Here is a 23,300-nt window from a genome sequence, read left to right on the forward strand (position 1 = left end):
TAGACCAATGGAATAGAGTAGAGAACCCAGAACTGGACCCACGAATGCACAGCCAATTAATCTTTGACAAAGCAGGAAAGAGTATCCAATGGAAAAAAGACCACCTCTTTAGCAGGTGGTGCTGGGAGAACTGGACAGCAACATGCAGAAGAATGAAACTAGACCACTTTCTTATACCATACCCAAGAAGAAACTCAAAGTGAATGAAGGACCTGAATGTGAGACAGCAAACCATCAAAATCATAGAGGATAAAGCAGGAAACAGCCTCCTTGACCTCAATCACAGCAATTTTCTACTCAACACATCCCCAAAGACGAGGGAATCAGGAACCAAAATGAACTCTTGGGACCTCATCAAGATCAAAAGCTTCTGCACTGCAAAGGAAACAATCAAGAAAACTAATAGGCAGCTGACAAAATGGGAACAGATGGTTGCAAATGACATATCAGACAAAAGGCTAGTATCCAGAATCTATAAGGAGCTCACCATCTCCACACCCGAAAAATGAATAATCCAGTGAAGAAATGGGCAGAAGACATGAATAGACACTTCTCCAAAGAAGACATCTAGATGACCAACAGAAACATGAAACAATGCTCAACATCACTCATCATCAGGGAAATATAAATCAAAACCACACTGAGATACCACCTCACACCAGTCGGAGTGGCTAAAATGAACAAATCAAGAGACTATAGATGCTGGCGAGAATGTGGAGAAATGGGCACCCTCCTACACTGTTGGTGGGAATGTAAGCTGGTGCAGCTGCTCTGGAAAACAGTGTGGAGATTCCTCAAAAAACTATCAATAGATCTCCCCTATGATGCAGCAATAGCACTGCTAGGGATTTGCTGAAGGGATACAGAAGTGCTGATGCATAGGGGCACATGTACCCTGATGTTCATAGCAGCACTTTCAACAATAGCCAAATCATGGAAAGAACCTAAATGTCCATCACCTGATAAATGGATCAAGATGTGGTTTATATATACAATGGTATACCACACGCCAGTGAGAAAGAATGAAATCTGGCCATTTGTAGCAAAGTGGATGAACCTCAAGGGTGTCATGCTAAGCAAAATAAGTCAGGTGGAGAAGGACAGATACCATGTTTTCACTCATAGGTCTAATAGGAGAAACCTAACAGAGTACCATGGGGAGGGGAAGGGGGAATAAGAGTTAGGGGGAGGGAAGGAGGCAAGTCATGAGAGACTCTTAAATACTGAAAATGAATTAGGGCTGAAGGGGGAGGGGAAAGGGAGGGGAGAGGTGGTGGTAATGGAGGATGGCACTTGTGGGGAAGAGCACTGGGTGTTATATGGAAACCAATTTGACAAACTATATATGAAGTTGAAAAAAAATAAATTATGCATTAGAAAGTCATACTATCCCTTCCCCTCAGTGTAAAGGAATGTATGAAAGGTATTTTTTTTCTTTTTGTTGTTCATATGCCCTCCTTCCTAAAAAGTAAATATTAAAGGAATAATAGGATTTTTAAATTTAAATTTACTATAATAGCTCTGCTTAGTTAGAAGGTTATTTTATTTTATATCTTTTTACTCATCAAACATGTACTCACTGGCACATTACCAGGAGATTGTTATTTACTTATTCTAAAGGTATAATTTTAGATTGTTCTGGCATAGTCAAGAAATGAAGGGTAGTCCAATGTGATTAGAGCTTTGAATTTGTGGAAATGGATAGGTCTAGATAAGTAGATAGGCTTAGGTAATTTATAACTCCTAGTGTAAAGGACCAATGATGGTATTTACAAGGAGTTGAAATATATGAGAAAAGACAAATTAGAGATTAGAGAATGGACCATGATGTTTGGATACACACACACTGAAATAATGAAAATTGATTTAACTGCCTTCTGCTTTCATCCAAAATCTAGTAATGTAGCTGCTGTTTATTACTATATAACAAATTAGGTCTAAGTTTAATAAGCATGTATTATTTCATATTTTCTGTGGTTCAGGAATGTGGATGTGGCTTTTCTAGGTGCTTCCTCCTCAGGATCTCACATGAGATTGCCCTCAGGCAGTTGGCTGGGACCACAGTCTTGTCTGAAAGTTTAACTGGGCTAGGGGGTGGGTAAGTGGGGATCCTTTTCGGAACCTACTCTTGTGGTTCTTGACCAACTTTGCTTGCTACCTGGGCTTCTCAGCAGGATTGCCTCTTGACAAGGCATTTGAGTTCTCCTAGGTTGTGAGTGATCCAAGAGGGGGAACGAGAGAGTACATGTGTGACATCTCATCACTTCTGCCTTGTTCAGTTTGTTGGAAGCAAGTCCAGCCTACACTCAAGGAGAGAAATTTACACAAGGGTGTGACTGCCTTGAGGCAGAGATCATTGCCATCTTAGAGGCTACCTAGCAGAGCAGCAAGCTAAAATAATGTTTATGGCATTTTGTGTCCCTCAATTTTTATTAGTAAATAATCATTGCTTCCTGTTTACTATGCTTACTACTTTGTGTATTAGTAACTGTTTATTTCTCTTACTGTTGAACAAAGTACTTGAAAATCAGTTATATCTTTGCTCATTTGTTTTTGTTTTTCACCCTCTGCTCTCCATTTGAATGTTTGGTGCCCGTCTTATTTTTCTGACTTGGAAAAAGTAACTCCTACTTTCCTTAACTCCTCCATCAGTAGTCCCAGAAATACCGAATATCTTGGTAGTCTAAAATGGAAAATAATAGTTCATTAAAATAATGAAATAGGGGGTGCTTGTGTGGTTCAGTCAGTCAAACGCCGGACTTTAGCCTAGGTCATGATCTCGGGTTCGTGGGTTCAAGCCCTGCCTTGGGCTCTGGGCTGACAGCTCAGAGCTGGGAAACTACTTTAGATTCTGTGTCTCCAGAACTCTCCCTGCCCCTCCCACACTTGCTCTCTTTTTATTCAAAAACTGAATAAACATTGTAAAAAATTTAAATAACGAAGTAGGATATTTTTTTCTTTCCTTGGACCCAGATTTATATATTCCTAACTTCATCTTTGATACATTTTGCCGAAGCATATCTGAATATAGCAGAACTACCAGGTTTTCAGCCTTTCAGACATGTCTTTGCTTTTTTCTTTTGAAAAGGATACAGGGATATAATTTCAAGGCTTAGTCTGTTTTTCCCTGCAACTTTTCCCCCATCGATACCAAATGGAGCATGACCAAAAATGTGTTCTTTCACAGATCTTCCCAGACCTCTCCCCCTTTCCTCAGTTTGAGTTTATGTCTGTCTATCAATTGTTTTTACGTATTTTTGAGAGAGAGAGAACATGAGCAGGGGAGGGTCAGAGAGAGAGGCAGACACAGAATCCGAAGACAGGCACCAGTTTCTGAGCTAGCTGTCTGTCAGCACAGAGCCTGATGCAGGGCTCGAACCCATGAAACATGAGATCGTGACCTGAGCTGAAGCCAGATGCTTAACCCACTGAGCCACGCAGGCGCCCCTAATAAGGTTAGCTCTAAGTTGAAGTGACATTATTTAAGATCATGTTATGTCCCTGGTTACTGTTAACATAAAACTTTTGTAAGAATATTCTTTAGGTTTGGTGCTCTTTTTCCTATCTTTTATTCATCTCACATTAGAACAAAAATGGAGACTTAAAGCATTGTGTCAAAGGAATGGAAGTTGATTTGGAGAACTTCCATATTCAAATTCTTTTGTTAATTGTGTTACTAATGAGTAGGTACAAATTGTAAACATTTCAACTAATTGACTATAATTACATTTTCAGTTAAATTCTCTAATGACATTTATACAATGAAATCTTTTCTTTTTTCTCTGAGTTGTATGATTTGTGTGAATGAGCCTATATAAAACTTCAAGGGGCACCTGGGTGGCTCACTTGGTTAAGCGGCCGACTTCAGCTCAAGTCATGATCTCATGGTTCATGAGTTCCGCCAGCTTCTGATTTTGTGTCTCTTTTGTTCTCTGCCCCTCCCCTGCTCATTCTCTTTCTCTTTCTCTCTTTCAAAAATAAACAAAAATAAATTAATTTTTAAAACCTTCATATATAAAAGCTCGAAGGAAGCTTGAAATCCCCAAGATATCCTTTGTACATCTTTTATAATTTAATCATCCTCTTAAAAATAATTATGGGTGGGAGTTTTACCAAACTGGCACTAAAGGGAATATTTGACAAGCCTCCATCATTTAACCTTGCTTTATAATTTACAGAGGGATGAAAAATAAGTTATAGATAAGAATAAAACAAATAAAATTTTAAATGGGGGTGATCTAGCATGTGGATTATGTATCCATAAACATAAAAGTACTTACTATTTAACAGGTTCTACTCTAAGTGCTTTCTATATACCTGTCATAGTAAACTTTTGAGGTGGGTACTATTACTGTCTTCATTTTGCAGAGCAAACTGTGCCATGCATTTACTTAGCACCTGTTAAGTAATTTAACCAACAACTGGCTAGTAAGTGGCAGAACTGGATTAATCCTGGACAGTTTGTCTGTAGAGTATGTACTTTAAACAAAACCACTGTCATGAAAAAGAATGTTACAGTGTTAGAATTTGTTTTGAATGCTTCTAATTTTGTAATTGTGATTTTACTCAGTTGAGTTACATAGTTGCTAAACATACTTTTTATTTCTCTAGGAATGAAATTCAGTGGTTTTTCAAACTATACATGCCCCATCCAAAATCTGTCTTTCAGCCATGGATTTTGTCAACTTTCAGCCAATGTTGTATAGTCCCTTTACTCATCTCTTTGTTGTTAGGCTTTCAACTTTTTATTATAACGTGTGGGAAACAAAGCTTGTCTTTGAGCTAAATTGCTGAGAAAAATAACTAGTTCTCCTTTTCAATAAAAACAGATGTTTTATGTACTTGAACTAGTTTGTTGAATTAGTTTACAGCTCAAGTTGACAAAGCTGCCTGAACCTGGAATAAATGACTAAAGTGTCTTCACACAGACATTTATTATTGGCAATTACTCTGGATATGTATTCACCAAAAACTTAAGATAAACTATGTTAGATGATATTTTGGAGGTATATTTGAGTCGGTTTCTTTCCGTATATATGGCTTAATAGACTGACCATATTTAGTCCCATATTTAAAGTCAGCAAGTCATATGTCTCTTAATATGCTGCATGTGTTGGCTTTTGATTTTCTTAGCAATAGTATTTTTATGGGCATACTTCACCAGTTTCGTGTGTATGCTTTATAAATGTTCAGGAGAACACTAAACAACTTGTACCACAAACTTGAGATTCATATGTAATGTATATTTTGTGACAGGATTTTTAGCATTTAATTTATATTAAAACATTTAAAAAACATTACATTTATAAGCAAAGAAAAAAGCAGATTTAACATTAACTGCTTTCGGTATGTTTATTGGTGATTCTTACATTATACTGACTTAAACATTTTAAGTCAGAATCAGCAGCATTTCATTTATTGGGAATCACCTATACCCATAGGTTAATTTTTTTCAAAGACCGGTGGAGGGGAGGGTATCCCCTTCTTAGAGAAGCTTTAAAAATTAACCATTTGTCTTGAAAATCTTTTCAATGACAAGATTTAGTCATAAGATGCAAATAAACCTTATTCTAGATCCTGCATACCTTCATTCTCACTATATGTGACTTTGCATCTTCATACATCATGAAATGCTTGTCACTTGTTTATATGTTAAGCTCTGGTTTAGAGCCTCCTTCAGGGAATATTCCCAGACTATCACTATTTCTTCTTAGTTCTCCTTTTCTGAGCTCCCATAATAAGTAGTGCACAACCCTGTAAAATTCCTCTAAATAGAATCATTTTTGTGTGTATTTATCTTCTGTAGTAGTGGTAAGCTTCTTGAGAACTTTCTCTTTAACTTACTGAACAAAAGACTTTGTCTTCTAAGTAGAATATACGGGTAATAATTTAATCTTAACACTTCTTTTACTATTTTCATAAATACTTCTCTGCATCGTCTCCCTGAGTGATTTCAAGCCCCATTGTATTATTACCTTAATGCAGGTAATTCCCAAATTGATGTTTTTATCTCACATTTTATTGTCAAAGCTCTAAGTCTGCATATCCAGTTTGCCACTGGATATGCACGTTTAGGTAGGTATACAAACACCTATAAATTCAACATATTCAAAGCTGTGGAATCATTTTTCTTTCCTCAACCTGCATCTGACTTTGGCTCAGGTCACAATCTCATGGTCCGAGAGTTTGAGCCCCACGCCTTGGACTCTGCTGTCAGTGCAGAGCCCGCTTTAGTTCCTCTGTCCTCTTTCCTCTGTGCCCCTTCCCTGCTTGTTTTCTCTCTCTCAAAATAAATAAATAAACTTTAAAAAATAAAAAAAAGTGTTTCTTTTGGTTCTGTAATGGGTAAAGAAAAATTGGTTTCATTCATACAGCAAACACTCCTTAGGTTCCTAGAACTTAAGATACTCTGTTGCTGAGACTACAGATAGGCAAGAAATACATTGGTAAACTATGAGTATCTGTGCAAAGCAATGTTAATTGTGAAAAAAGGGCCTATTTTTTAAGAATCTAAACAACTGTTACGAGTGCCAGCTCTATCATCTCCCACCTGTCTGGCTTATTCAAGCTACTTAATCTCTGAATCTTAGCTTTCTCATCATTCATCTGTTTATTAAGCCCCTACCACATGTCAAGAACTATATAAGGTGTTGCAGATACAGCAAAAATTCTTGTTCTCACGAGGGTTTTTGTGAGGATAATGTATATACATCAATAAAATAAAGTACCAGTAATACTTTAACTGGCACAAAGTAAACATTGATAAAAGTTCCTTCTTACTTACTATAGGCTGTAGTTCCCAAACTTCTTTGTTTCAAGACTGCTTTATACTCTTAAAATTTATTGAGAGGCACCTGGGTGGCTCAGTTGGTTAAGCATCCCACTTCAGCTCAGGTCATGATCTTGCAGTCCATGGGTTCAAGCCCTACATCAGGCTCCATGCTGACAACTCAAAGACTGGAGCCTGCTTCAGATTTATTCATTCATTCATTCATTCTCTTTCTCTCTCTCTCTCTCTCTGCCCCTCTCCCAGTAGTGTTCTTCTCTCTCTCAAAAATAAATTTTTTTTTTTAATTTTTTAATTATTGAAAGACTCCAAAGAGCTTTTGTTTCTGTAGTGTGAATATATTACTATTTGGTGATACTAGAGGTTAGCACTGAGGATGTTAAGTATTTATTAATACATTTTAAAATAGCAATACTGTTCCTATGTTATATAAATAACATTTTAGAGTTAAAATGACTGATTCATTTGCTCTTAAAGGGTTCACTTTATCATGGACAAATATTGTTGTTTTTCTTGACAGGTTTTGTTCATTTTTAAGGAAATGTATGACAGAAATCCAAGTTAGACTAAGTATAGTTTCTCATTTAACTAAAAATTGTATTCCATGGTAAAAGTGGCTAGTTCAACTTGCACCTTAGTTGCACAAGTGCTTTTCCTCGGAGCAGTCATTATACTTGAAAGAAGTGGTTTATGCATGCTTCCCATCTTGTTCTAAAGAGTACTAAAAAGATGTATTTTCAGGAGTCAAGATTTAATAAGACTTATATTTTATACTACTTTAAGGACATTCATAAGTAAAAGTAGCTTTTTAAGCGTTTATTTATTTAGAGGGGTAGAAAGAGAGAATCCCAAGAATCCACGAATCCACTCTGTCAGCACAGAGCATGATGTGAGGCTTGATCTCACAAATTGTGAGATCATAACCTAAGCCGAAACCAAGAGTTGGACACTTACCTGCTGAGCCATCTAGGCACCCCAAAAATTAGCCTAAAGAAAAAACAATGAGTGCATAGTGGTGAATACAGTGACCATTAGTATAGTTTTTTTGGGCCATTGCCTTGATTTGTGCTAAGGTACAAGCAGGTTTTGCCACTATTGCTTTATGCACTGTCAGGTGCATGTGTCAACACAATGAAAAGGTGAAATACCATCTTAGTATTATTTTGAGAATAGATTTCACATTGTCAGTTCTCTGAAAGGATCCCTCCCCACTTAACTTCACATTTTGGGAGTCAGTTCTATAAAGGATATTCTTGGTACTGATAAAACGTTTTGATTATTATCGTTTTAATATATACATACTTTTATCATGAGATTGGGCGAATCTAGTCACAATACTGTTGTATGTATATCTAAACAAGGACTCAGTTTAGTTAGTACCATTGGCCTGTTTGATGGCAATATAATCAAAATCGCAAACTGACAGAATGTTTATGGTATAAAAGTTGCAAAGTAGGAATTTTGTTCTATGGATGCATTATTAGGAGTTTTGATTCATATTTTTTTCTAATTGTGCTTTCTGTATTGTTTTTAGGCTTGCATTGATGACAATGTTGATATGGTGAAGTTTCTGGTTGAAAATGGAGCAAATATTAATCAACCTGATAATGAAGGCTGGATACCACTACATGCAGCTGCTTCTTGTGGATATCTTGATATTGCAGAGTAAGCCAGTCCTGTGTTTACATTAAATATACAAACACTATTTAAAGAGACCTGCAATTTTATAGAAATTGTTATTACCAGTAAATGAGTGAGCTCTTATATTGCCTTAATTCATGAAAACTGTTCTTCCCAGGAAGAAGAATTTCTTGGGAATTCATATATTGAGTCTCTCATTGGGAGATTGTCTTCCTGTCTTCCCACCTTCTTTGACTTTTGGTATTTTATACTGATATGAGTAACGGTACACTTCTTCATTCCCATCTCCTTTTATTTTGAGTACATGTAGAGCATTGTCAAAGGATTCAAAGTTAATGCTTATCAATCTAATCTATCCCTATGTAATCTGTGTTATTAGGAGAAATTAACAATAATTCTTGGTTAAATTACTTTTGTATAAGAATATGATACATAGTTCTCCAGTTAGTCAAAACATTTATTCTTAGTTGCTATTAAGATTGTTTTCTAAAAATACGTTTTTTAAAAATTCCATGAGAAATGGTCATCATTCTTATCTACCTTTAATGGGTGGGTACTTCCAAGAAAATCTGATTCTTCAAACAGTTAACAAAGAAGTATAGTTATCCTGACAAAATAATTTTTCACTAAGTTATTTTATGTTTTTTTATTATGTGTCCAATATATAAACAGATTTTATTGTCTATCTGCTCACATCAAAGCTCATCAACAGATAAATATCAAATATGGGAGTTCTATTCTGTTAATCTCTGTTAGTAAGCCTTAAATATTGTTCTACCTTTATTTCATTTTTCTACCCACGTGTATTGGAGATATGATACATCATTTTAAAGGGGAACCATTGGTTGATAAGATGAGAAGTACTCTGGCCTGGGAATCAGAAAATATGAGTTACTTGAGTTTCATTACTGCCTATAACGCTAATTACACTTTTATCTTCATCTTTTCCTTTCTGGGCCTTGATTTCTCTATGTATAAAATGAGGAAGCCTTTTGTCATTGCAAAGCAGTAGTGTTCGTTCATAATTATAATCATGGTTCTCAAGTTCCTTATTCCTTTCTGGTTTTTTCATGCTCAACAGAGAGAGGACTTGGATCTCTTCTTCATAGAAAAAATAGCTAGTGTGCATTTATCTTTAGCTGTTCATAAATATTAGGTACTCAGGTTCTGGTGTCAAACGATGTGAATTTTGAACAACTTCCTTAACCACTCTCAGGGGGTGTGACCTTGGGCAAGTTGCTTAACTTTTATATGCTTCTGGTTTTTTCCTCTTTCAAAAAGGAATTGCCCACATTTGTTGTGAGGGTTAACTGAGTAATCCATCAAACAGAGGATTGGCAGATTGGAAATACTCAATGTGTATTAACTTTTGGCCATTATACTGTCTCTGGGGAAATGAAAACCAACTTATTTTTCTTCAGATGTTTAATCTTTGTGTTTCCTTTCTGTAATTCATGCTTCTGAGTTTGAAAAAACAATAAATAATCACCCTGAATAATTTCTACCACTTGGTTGATAAACCATTTTGTAGGTTGGAATGATTTTAGCTGCAAGTAACAATATCAAATTTAAAATGACCTAAAGAGGAAGAGTCCTTGGGGCGCCCGGCTCAGTTGGTTAAGCATCCAACTTTGGCTCCAGTCATGATCTCATGGTTTGTGGGTTTGAGCCCCACATGGGGCTCTGTGCTGACAGCTGAGAGCCTAGAGCCTGCTTCAGATTGTTTCTTTTTCTCTGCCCCTCCCCCTGTGCACACTCTCTTTTTCAGTCAAAAATAAATAAATAACCCTTAAAAAATTAAAGTAAGCATGCTTGTTAAACAATATATGATACAGTTTAGAGGAAGAGCATCCAAGTTTATTAAACTGCTTGGTGATATCATCCAAGGCCTGGTGTCTCTCAGGGCTTTTTTTTCTTCTGCCTTCTCCGAATATGAACTTTATTTTTGGCCTTATCCCCCTCCTGGTGACAGGATGATGATTGCCACAACTCCTCAGTATTACATATGCACATCAGGGGACAAAATAAAAAATGGGTAGGGTGTGAAAAGTATCTTCTCCATATTATGTGTATTTCAAAGAGGGGAACTTTTCCATGAGAGTTTGCTCACTGCATCGAATTTCTGCTTCAGAAATTTGTGTTGGTCTGGGCTTGGTCACTTGCTCATGTCTGCCCTGGGAAAGCAAGTACTTGGCATATTCAGTGTTTTTGCAGGTCAGTAAATAAGTATGGGGGGGTGGGGAGTAAGGAGTCTGCTGCAGGTGTTAATATTTTCAGTAGAATAACTACAAATTTTCATTTTTTAGAAAGTAGGCTATGGAGCAAGTGCTTCGTAAAACTAAATACAAACAAAAAAGACCTGGTTTGGCCAAGATTGAGGAGAGTTGTGGTGATCTAACTACCTTTCTTTAGGCAGTTTGAATTTATGGCTGTGGTTGAACCAGAGTATTTGAATCTATAGTGTCTTTGAACAAAATTGGAAGAATAATGATTTTTTCATTGTTGCTCTTTCTGCCTTCTTTTTTTAAAGTAATGAGAATGTTTATAAGAGACCATTAAAACTGTGGCATATATTGACTGGGATAGTTGTTAAGGTGATGATAGTCCAAAGCCCTTCTAAATACATGATTATTTTTATCAGCATTGTCTTTTTTTTTTTAAACAGTTAATTTCATTAATATGAGAAGTTAATGAAATCCTACTTTTCTTTGGTCTAGAAAAATATGGCATGGTGGTTTAAGAGCTAGGGTAAAGATGCCTTCCAAATCAGAGTATTTTTAGAGTAAAAGAAGGTCCTATTAATAATGATATAGAGATAAGAGTTATAAACCAGGAAAGATCTAGGAAATTTGGGTCACTCTGCCAAGTAAAGTATTTGAAGTTAAATTTGTTGTAAATCCTAATTTTGTTTTTCACAAGCTTTATGTCCTTGGCCAGGGTCCTTAGCCTCAGTGATTAATATTATTTATAAAATAGGATCTGGCTTCTTCCTACCTCTTATTTCTCATAATGCTTTCAGTGTTTTTCACTCTCTCAGTACAGGACTACTTTTAATCCCCAACATTTACTGTGGGTTCACGTTAATGAGTTCTTTGCTTCTAGTGGTTCATTTGCTTTATTTCTTGACCAGCTCCTTCCAAACTCTCAAGATTTAGTTGTGTAAGTGTCACTTCTTCCAGAAACTTTTCTGATAATTCCTGGCATCTCTGCAATGTATCAGATGTTTACATGCTTCTTGAGGAACTGCATTTTGCCAGAATAGTTCTAATTCATCTCTATTAAAATGAGAGATGAAACAAACAATGAAGCACACATAGTTTACTCTGAGGCATCAAGGATGATTTGGATACAGTGAGTTCTAAATTCTTGACCCCTGGGGGCTCCTGGCTGGGTCAGTCAGTCAGTGGAGCATGTGACTCTTGATCTTAGGGTTATTAGTTCAAGCCCCAGGTTGAGTGTGGAGATTACCTTAAAAATAAAATCTATAAATAAAGAGATAAATAAATAGATAATTTCGACCTCTGTTCGAGATTGTTCACAAAGAATATGAGATTAGAGTTTAGTTTCTAGACATTTAACAATTTAACATTTTTGTAACCTAGCTACATTGTATTCTGGCTCAGTTATCTTACTTTTTCACCAAAATAATTGTTTTCAACCTCTTCCTGCTTTGAATAAGGTAGAAGTCCTAGGGAAAACTCAAAATAGAGATTGTTTAATAATGCCCCTTCTGCAGAGTAGAAGAGAGGAATAATAAAGGTGGTGAGTTTGGGAAATTCTATGTTAATGCTCAGCATGTATGTTGTTTTACTGAATACTGAAGGGCCAGGCATTGAATGATGCATTAACATCATTCTTTTCATTTGGTTTGCTGAATTGTGTCTGTGCATAATTCAGATGTTGAAGCCCTAACACTCCCAGAGAACCTTAGAATGTGACTGTATAGACACAGCCTTTCAAGAGATAATTAAGTTAAATGAGACCCTTGATGGGGGGGAGGGGAGCTAATTCAGTCTTACTTATAGGAAGGGGAAAGTTGGATGCAAAAAATAGAGACCCCTGGTGCATGCATAAAGGAAAGACCACGTGAGGACACTGAAATACATTCAATGTGCTTAATACATTGCTATTACCATTCTTATTGAATAGTAAATTATACGTCTTTGGTCATCAAGAATCTCTTCCTGTTGGCTTCTAAGATCTTGGGATATGACCAAATAAAGTGATTTTTCAACCTTCCTTGCTCTCCACTGTTACAGGGTATTCCAGACTCATTTTTCCCCCCTGCCCTGGGTCTGGAATTGCCATTTCTCCAAGGAGCCCTGTTCCTTCTAATGGGTGCTAGAAGTACTCATTGCTACTGAGTTGATCATTGCTTTAGATTCAGATTTGATGTAAAATTGTTTTCCTTTTACCTCTTCTGGCTGTATCAGTAAGTATTTCCTTTCTCTCTTTACTTCCATTGCCAGGAACTGAAGGATTAAAATAACATGCACTTATTGATTTGCTTCATTATATATTATAGATACATTACACTGCTTATAACAACAATAGGATTACTAAAAGCAGTTTGAAGTTTTGTGTTTTGTGTGTTTCTTTAGTAGAGGTTAGGAGGTCATTTCTTTGTGTCATTAAGGTATCCCACTTCAAATATACCATCAAATTACTGTGTATTGAAGTCACTTGAAATAGTTCTTTTCTTTATGGTTATGCTACCAAATAGATATACTATTAGGTTTATTGTTTTACTTTACTTATTGTTTGGAGTTTGCTTTTTAAAATTTAATTTTGTTTTATAATTTCATAAAGTACCGGGTTCTAATGGCAATCCCAGCTCTACCATCCTATTTTCTTCTACACTGTTTTTCAAATTTTATATTTTATCCCAGTTTGTTTTTTAATATAAGCATCATTTAAAATATTTCCCCTTGTAGCTAAATGATAGAATATCATACACGTATTTCTTCACTTGCGTTTTTCACTTAATAGTCTGTTCTGGAGATGACTATGTAGTGGGGTGTAGAGCTATTTCTCACTGTTCTCTTTAGGTGTAATACTCCATTGTGAGGTAGCCGTAGTTTATTCAGCCTGACTAACCAATGAATGCTGTTTACTTGAATGACTCTAATTTTAGCCTCGGAAGTTTCTTTTTATTTTTGCAAATCATAGAAATTTTTATATTTATGTGGGAAAAATTGTATTTTAATAATAAAACAAACTATTTGTTCCATTAATATTTGGTTATTAATGTGATTATTCCTCTAATACCTTTTTGCATTTTAATTTTATTACCACTTTTCCTTTTTAAGCTTCCACCACAGATGTTTAAAACGTGCTTTTATCATGGGCCACTTGGTGGCTTAGTCAGTTAAGTGCCTGTCTTTGGAGGCTCAGGTCATGATCTCACTACTTGTGAGTTTGAGCCCTAGCCTGGCCTCTGTGCTGACAGCTCAGAGTCTGGAGCCTGCTTCAGATTCTGTGTCTCCTCTCTTTCTGCCCCTCTTCCACTCACGCTCTGTCTCTTCTTCTCAAAAACCAATAAATGTTAAAATAATAAAATTAAAAGAAGCGTTTTTGTCTTGGGGCTTCTAGGTGGCTCCGTCAGTTGGACGTCAGACTTCGACTCAGGTCATGATCTCACAGTTTCTGAGTTCAAGCCCTGTGTTAGGTTCTGTGGTGACCTCTCAGAGCCTGGAGCCTGCTTTGGACTCCCTGTCTGTCTGTCTGTCTGTCTCTCTCTGTCCCTCCCTGCTTGTGCTTATGCACAGCCATGCTCTCTCTTTCTCTTTCTTTCTCAAAAGTAAATAAAAAAAAGTGTTTTGTCTTGAGTAGCTTTGGTGTTTGCCATAAAATTTTTCAGTAGTAAAACTATATTACACAGTATTGTAGCACATAGAATGGAATATTGGTTAATTAGTGTATTTTATAAACTTAATTTCAAAGCCACTACTATAGAAGATTTTATATCATTGTAAAATGCTAGTAGGACTACTTTCAGTGACATTTTCATGATCTTATTGACAACATGGAAAAAGTTTCATGAACTTTGTCATTCGATCATTAAAGAATCAGCTATTTAAGGATATGATAACTTACAAGTATTTGTGGTGGCTTATTTATGGTTTGGCTTTTCTTCTTCGTTATAACCTTTATCCCACATACATCCAACAGGTTCCTCAAGATTTCTCTTGGCCTACCACTCAAAATATATCCAGTATTTAACTATTTTTGTCATCTCTTTAATTTCTTCCTAATCTTGAACACGGTCATTTTTCACTGGACTTAGAGTTGCAGTTATCCTAACCATAACCATCCTCTTCCCATCATCTGTTTTCCACACAGCAGCCAGGATGATCCATTATTACAAGATGATCAAATATTACAAGTAGGGGGGTGGCGCCTGGGTTAGTCAGTGGAGTGTGCAACTCTTGATCCATAGGGTCATGAGTTCAGCCCCATGTTGGGTATAGGGATTAAAAAATAAATCTTTAAAATAAAAAGTAAATAAGATTTTATAAGTAGGAAAGCATTACATTTTTATCCATATCCCTCAAGTGGATTCATAATGCATTCAGAGTGTAAGCCAGAGTTCTGGTATAGTCTGACCCTAAGCTACTCCTCTGATTTTTATAGTCTTCACTCTTCTCAGGCTGTTTCTTTTAGCCACTCTGATCCCCTTGCTGAGCCTTTCAATAAACTAGACATCTTGTTTCACAGTCTGTACTTGTTGAATCCTATGCCTGGAACTCAATAATGTTGCTATCTTGTGTAAAAGAATCAAAGTCTTAATCAATTTAAGAAATATAAAACTTCAATACCATACCCATGAGAAATTTTATGTTACTGAGCTAAAGTTCAGGAATCCAGAAACTCTGTTATAATCTTAACTCTGCCAATTAATTGCTATTAGCTTTAGGCAAATTGCTAGCTTCTCTGAACCTGTTTCCGTATCTATAAAATGAAAATATTAATATGTATCCCTACTTTATAAGATTATTTGAAGATTTGTTAGTATGTATAAGATAGTTGGCACAATATACGGCATATTTAGTATTCAGTAAATGTTAGCTAAATTTTACTACTCATAATACTATTTTTTATCATTACTTTTTTAATGTTTATTTATTTTTGAGACAGAGAGAATATAAGCATGTGAGGGGCAGAGAGAGAGGGAGACAGAATCTGAAGCAGGCTCCAGGCTCCAGTCTCTGAGCTGTCAGCATAGAGCCCCACCCTGGACTCATGAATCACGGGATCATGACCTGAGCCATAGTTGGCTACTTAACCACTGAGCTACCCAGGCACCCCTATTTTTCCCTATTTCTGGTTAACCAAGCAAATACTGGTACTGATTCCATTGGGTAAGAGGATTTTGGAGCCATAGCTTTTCAGGGAGAAGAGCATATATGTAGAGTAGTCAGTTCAATTGGGAAAATGAACTGAGGCTACAGCATAGATGAATTTGTATACCTTGCTAAGTTTGACCTTTAGTGGCAATGCATTTTTGGGACATGATGATCCTCACTCTGTATTTTAGGAAGACTATTCTTCACAGATTAGTATTATTGGACAAGAGAACTAGGGCAATGGCAGTGAAATTGGAAGTGGGACAGATCTGAAAGAAATTTGGAAAAATAGAATTGAGATAATGCTTGGTGTGATTCACTGGATCTAAGTAGTAAGGTAGGAAGAAGACTCACAGGTAGCTAATGTTCACTGAGTGCGTAACATGTGCTAGTCACTGCTCTAAGTCTTAAGTATATATCATTTCAATCATCCTAACAATCACATGAAAATATATTATTACCACCACCCCACAGACATATACGCACAATTCCAAACCCCAAAAACTTGGAAAAATGACAAACTAATTGTAAATTTGGGTGTAGGCTCATTTGGCAACAAACTATGACCTGAACGGATATGAGGCTATTTAAAGTCTGTTCATACAACTTACTGTACATTTATTTTTTGCAAAAACAGTCACGTGTTTGGTAATGAAGTGCTGCCTCAGACTCACTGAGGGTGTTACATAATTTACGATAGTATCTTTTTAAAATATGAAAGATTTTGAAATTTGGGTTAGGGTAAGGGATGATGGGCCTGTATTATAATTCTTATTTTATAGATGAAGAGCCTTGAGTCAAAAAGTAATCAGTCATACAAGTAAGTAAGTGGCGGAGCTAGGATTTGAACCTAGTCTAACTTTTCACGTCTGCACTTTAAGCTACTACACTGTTCTACCTCCCTATCTAACCTTTGTAACTGGGAAAATGATGTCTTTAAACTTTTTAAGAGATCTAAAGAGCAAGATTGGGGTAAATTAGATAAGAGACTGTAGTGCAGTGTGGTTTTTAATAGGCCCTATTTGAGATGCTAATGGAAATAATGCAGTAGGGAGCCAGGACTATATTGGGAGTGTCTATAATACATATACTGTATTTCATGAAGTTTAATTAAGATGCTATTGTAACACTGTAATTACTTTATATGCCAATTTTAAAAGGCTAGAAAAGTGAAACTGTGATAGTCTGTGTGTCTGTGTATGTTTAATCACCTGGGGTTTTTTCAAATAGTATCATTTTCTGTGCAATATAGCGTGTTATTGATGCAGTGTTTCTAAAGAACGTTCTCTTATTGGGGTACCTGGGTGGCTCTTTGGGTTAAGCGTCCGACTTCGGCTCAGGTCATGATCTCATGGTACATGGGTTTGGGCCCCGCATCAGGCTCTGTGCTAGCAGCTAACTATAGACCAATTTCCCTGATGAATATGGATGCAAAAATTCTCAAAAGATACTAGCCAGCTGGATCCAACAATGCATTAGAATAATCATTCACCATGATGAAGTGGGCTTTATACCTGGGATGCGGGGCTGGTTCGATATATGTGAATCAATCAGTGTGATGCATCACATTAATGAAAGGACAAGAATCACATGATCCTGTCAATAGATGCAGAGAAAGCATTTGACAAAATGCTTGTTTGACAAAATACATCTTTTCTTGATAAAAGCCCTCAAGAAAGTAGGGATAGAAGGATCGTATCTCAATATCATAAAAGTCATATATGAAAGACCCACTGCTAATACCATCCTCAATGGGGAAAAACTGAGAGCTTTTCTCCCTAAGATCAGGAACATGACAGGGATGTTCACTCTCACCACTGTTATTCAACATCACATTGGAAGTCCTAGCCTCAGCAATCAGACAGCACAGAGGGATAAATGGCGTCCAAATCAAAAAGGAGGAAGTCAAACTTTCATTCTTTGCAGATGACATGATCCTCTATTGGAAAACTGAAAAAATTCCACCAAAAAACTGCTAGAACTGATTCATGTGAATTGAGCAGTCACAGGATATTAAATCAATGTACAGAAATTGGTTGCATTTCTATACTCCAGTAATGAAGCAGCAGAAAGGGAAAACAAGGAATTGATCCCATTTACAATTATACTGAAAACCATAAAATACCTAGGAATAAACCTAACCAAAGAGGTGAAAAATCTATACACTGAAAGCTATAGAAAGCTTATGAAAGAAATTGAAGAAGACACAAAAAAATCCATGCTCATGGATTGAAAGAACAAATATTGTTAAAATGTTGATACTACCCAAAGCAATCTATATATTTAATGCAATCTCTATCAAAATTACACCAGCATTCTTCACAGAGCTAGAACAAACAATACTAAAATTTGTATGGAACCATAGAAAAACACAAATAGCCAAGCAGTCCTGAAAAAAACCAAAGCATCACAGTTCTGGACTTCAAGATGTCCTACAAAGCTGTAATCATCGAGACAGTATGAGACTGGCAAAAATTAAACAAACATTTAGATCAATGAAACAGAATAGAGAACCCATAAATGGGCCCGTAAATGTATAACCATCTAATCTTTGACCAAGAAGAAAAGAATATCCAATGGAAAAGACAGCAAATGGTGTTGGGAAAACTGAACAGCAACATGCAGAAGAATGAATCTGGACCACTTTCTTACATCATATACAAACAAACTCAAAATGGATGAAAGACCTAAGCATGAGACAGGAAATCATGAAAATCCTAGAGGAGAAAGCAGGCAGAAACCTTTTTTTACCTCAGCCATCGCAGCTTCTTACTCAGTATGTCTCCAGAGGGAAAGGAAACAAAAGCAAAGTGAACTATTGTACCCTCATCAAGATAAAAAGCTTCTGCACAGCAAAGGAGACAATCAGCAAAACTAAAAGGCAACTGACAGAATGGGAAAAGATACTTGCAAATGACATAACAGAGGGCTAGTATCCAAAATCTATAAAGAACTTATCAAACTCAACACCCAAAAACAAATAACCCAGTGAAGAGATGGGCAAAAGACATGATAGACACTTTCTAAAGAAGACATCCAGATGGCTAACAGACACATGAAAAAAAAGCTCAGCATCACTCATCATCAGAAAAATACAAATCAAAACCACAAATGAGATACCACCTCACACCCACCAGAATGGCTAACGTTAACAATTCAGGCAATGACAGATGCTAGTAAAGATATGAAGAAAGAAGAATCATTTTGCATTACTGTTGGGAATGCAAACTGGTGCAGCCACTCTGGAAAACAGTATGGAGGTTCCTCAAAAAATTAAAAATAAAACTACCCTATGACCCAGCAATTGCACTACTAGGTATTTATCCAAGGCATACAGGTGTGCTATTTCAAAGGGGCACATGCACTCCAATGTGTATAGCAGTGCTATTGACAACAGCCAAAGTATGGAAAGAGCCCAAATGTCCATCAACAGATGAGTGGATAAAGATGTCACTCACTCACACACACACACACACACACACACACACACACACACGAGTATTACTTGGCAATCACAAATAATGATGTCTTGCTCTTTGCAACAATGTAGATAAAACTAAGGTGTATTATGCTAAGTGAAATTAGAGAAAGATAAATATCATATGACCTCAGTTATGTGTGTAATTTGAGATACAAAAAGGATGACCATAAGGGAAGAAAAGCAAAAATAATATGAAAACAGGGAAGGAGATAAAACAAGAGTCTCTTAAATATTGAGAATAAAAACTGAGGGTTGCTGGAGGGATTGTGGAAGGAGGGATGGGCTAAATGGACAAGGGGCATTAAGGAGGAGACTTGTTGAGATGAACACTGGGTGTTATATATAACACTGGATCTCACACCCAAAGTCATCATCTTCTATGTGTTAAATAACTTGGATGTAAATTTTAAAAATAAAAATAAAAAATAAACCAAAATAAATGGAAATTCTATTTAATGTGAAATACTTAGTCTTCCAAGGACTAGTGTAGAGCTACATGTACATCAAACTCTGTAAATGTTACTGATAATTTAAAATTTTAAGTTATTAAAATTTTTAATTTTGTAAAATAGTACTTTCATAGTATATGAATATGTGACATTCCATTTTCAGGATGCTGGCAGGAAATTTAATTTTTGAGAAATGATTATAAAATAACAAGGGAACAGAAGTATAATAAGGGAATCTACTAAATCATACATATAGAAAAAATATTAAGTCAAAAAAGTCAGATATTGGCTGATGAAGCTTCTCTTTCACATGGGGTCATGCTGGCCAGATCGTACCTAAAAGGCACACTCCTGCCAAAGTCCAGCTCTGATTGTCCTATTTCATGTTTGTATTTTAACATTTATCTCTTATCCCTTAATGTTGGTTTCCACTTGTACAGTAGACAATGAGGTCATCTCCTCAACATCCCACCTCCTGACATTGTGCATCAGTCACGAAGTTTAAAGAATTGACTTGGGCAACTGAGGCAGGACCTGATAAATCTGACTCAACCAAGAAAATCTGATCCTTCTTGCCTATAATTAGTTTAGGAACCAATGTTAAACCAGTCAGCATATGGCATTCCTTTAGAAACAGGCTGGTTTAGGAATAGGCATGTAACTGCCCATCTAGGTCAGTGAGACATGCCAAGAAGATTCCTTGGGGGCTTTTGGGAAATGTTTTCTCATTCTTAAGTGAGAGTCATGGTGGGGGGGGGAGCATTTTTAAATTTTTAAACAAAGAGACACTTAGCTCTAATTGTTACTATCATCCTATGACCATGAGGAAACCACCTTGGAATAGAACTAATATTATCCTGGGTACTTGATAACATTGTTGAAATGAGTTTCAACCAAACCTGAAGTTCAGTCTAACTCTAAATTTCAAATCATGTGAACCAATAAAGTTCCTTAAGGCCAAAAAAGAAAAAGAAAAACTTCAGAGGTTCCAAGTCAGACCTATTCTTTGTATTTTTAACTATTTTTCATTGTGGTATTGAACTTCAAGAATGAAATAGCAAAAGTGCATTACCACTGAAAACACATAAAGTTATTTATATTTTAGGATTTTTGTTTGTTGCTCAGAGACTTCCAAAAGAAATAGCATTTATTTCTGAAGTTAATAGTATGTTCTATTTACTAATCTTTGAGAAGTTCAGGTAATTCATAATTTTTGTGTCATTAGATAGCTTTGAGTAACTCCTTTTGATTTTTCAAGAACTACCCCAGTGGTATTCTTCTGACTTTTTGATTAAAAAAAATGTTTATTGTGGTAAAAACACAAAGTATTAGATTTACCATTTTAAATGGTTACAGTTCAGTAGTGTTAAATATATTCACATTGTTGTGCAACAGCTGTCTAGAATTTTTTTTTCTTATAACACTGAAACTCTGCACATTAGACACTAATTTCCCCTCGCCTTGACCGCCAGCCCTTAGTAACCAACTTTCTATTTTTCTGTCTCTGTGATTTTGACACCTTATTTAGAAGGGCACTATTTGTCCTTTCATGACTGTCTTATATTACTTAGTACAGTGACCTTGAAGTTTATCTGTGTGATAGGATTTTCTTCCTTTTCTAAACCTCTACTAACTTTCTACTTTTTAAAGATTCATGTATTGAATACATGAAAAGTTCATGTATAAGTTATAATGACTTCTTGATACTAGTTTTCCTACAGTGAATAAAGTCAGTATGCATTAAATTTGGACACTAAATATATTCAGCTTTTGCTGATAGAGTTACTTCCTCCTTGTCTCTGAGCACTGTGTTCTCATTAACTTCTGAAATTAAAAGACAATTTAAAATTTTTTTAAATAAATTTAAAATTAAAGACAATTCTAATTAAAAGGTCAGTGTTCTTAATGAACTATTTCCCTTTCATTCAGTCTCTTCCAGGGATTGTTTTTGACAAAACTCATAATCCGAGACAACTAATAGACACTGTCAACATTTATCTTCCAAATTCAGTTAACACTGAATAATTCTAACCTGAATAGAATCAGGCAGATTTACCTAATGAACCATATTCAAACTGGAACCAATAACTTGGTTAACAACCTCACACCTTTTGTCAGATTTTTAAATTAGGACATGTACAGATAATTTTGTAAAACTCCACATTTGGATCATATCTTGATTTTGAGGTCTATTAATTTATCTATCCAAGATTATCTATTGACTTGGGGTATCTGGGTGGCTCAGTCAGTTGAGTGTCCAGCTCTTGATTTCAACTCAGGTCATGATCCCAGGGTGATGAGATTGAGCCCTGAATCAGAGCTCTGAGCTGAGCATGGAGCCTGCTTAGGATTCTCTTTCTCTGTCTGTCTCTTTTTCTCTCTCTCTCTCTCCCCCTTCCTCCTTCCCCACTTGCACTCTCTCTCAAAAAAGTTGCCAGATTATTATAAATCTCAATAAACCTGGCCGTTTAACATTTTTTACTTCTACAGTATATAAAGAATGTAATCATTTATAGGCATCTCCTATGTTGGCCTCCTTTGTATTGCTTGAGGAAGCCATTAAATATTGTTAAGGCAATAAAACCTTCCCTTTTTGTTTATTTATCTATTTTTATTACTATTTTTTAACTCTAAGGCATTAAAAAACTGTTTAGTTGAGAAACAGCCCAATTTTCTGACTTTCAGTTTGGGACTCCTGTGTGAAATCTTTGCTCTTTTTTTTTTAAACAAGAAATATTAAAATAAATATATTTTTCCTAATTTGCAGTCACATGAGCTGATTATAATACTCTAGCTTCCCCCGCCCCCCGAAGGAAGTACAGCCATCTGTTTTTAGTATCTCTAGGGCCCCTCAAATTCAATTTCTGGTATTCCAGATAGCCTGTGCTCTTTTGTTTCACTTTATCTTAAACATTGCTTCCTAAATGTGATGATTTTGCATGACGGGATAAAAGATAGAGTTTTAATTTTATTTTTAGTAACTCATTTAAATGTCCCACAGCCCTGTAAATATGTCTGTATGCTAGTCTTCACATCTTAAGTTAATGAATGTCACACAGCTGTCAAGAGGCAGAGTTGAGAGCCTACAGACCTTAAACATTTATGGGGTGTTTTTTTTTTTTCATACAACCAATCTTTGAATGACTTTTTGAGATTATTCATGGTAGGTAAGAATGCCATGGGTTTTTTAAAATATATTTTTTTAAATTTATATTTGCAAATGATAGTTCTAGAGTACAGATTTTTGTGAAGTGTATGAATACATATATATATACACCTAAACTTTTGACTCAGGAATTGCTCCAGGCTCTCAGTTTCCTGCCTGTGGTTATGGAACTTTACTCTTGTTAGTTTCTCTTAACATCCTTCCTGTTTATATAAATTATGGATTGTCTGTACTTGGCTTTGACTTGATACTTCCTTGGGACTCTGCTTCCCCTGTAGCTCCCTCTGCTGCAAGCACTGCAGCTACTCAGAGGCGCTCTTTTATTCTCAGTCTTTATATCCTGTGAATGATTTCTCCCTCAACAAAACAGAAGTGGGTTCATATACATCTGCCTAATTGTTTGGTTGATATTTTGCCTGGCAGATTAATT

General features: G+C 36.0%; 1 protein-coding gene across 3 annotated transcripts in view; it reads left to right on the top strand.

Annotated features, from left to right (window-relative positions):
* PPP1R12A (protein phosphatase 1 regulatory subunit 12A) overlaps positions 1-23,300 on the top strand; it is a 152,001-nt gene that overhangs the window by 38,818 nt on the left and 89,883 nt on the right. For all 3 annotated transcript variants that reach the window (XM_029953210.1, XM_029953211.1, XM_029953212.1), the window contains exon 2: positions 8,322-8,452. In XM_029953210.1, coding sequence (XP_029809070.1) covers positions 8,322-8,452 — 131 coding nt within the window. The remainder of the gene's footprint in view (positions 1-8,321; positions 8,453-23,300) is intronic.

The sequence above is a fragment of the Suricata suricatta genome, chromosome 10, assembly GCF_006229205.1.
Source record: "Suricata suricatta isolate VVHF042 chromosome 10, meerkat_22Aug2017_6uvM2_HiC, whole genome shotgun sequence".
Taxonomy (NCBI): Eukaryota; Metazoa; Chordata; class Mammalia; order Carnivora; family Herpestidae; genus Suricata; species Suricata suricatta.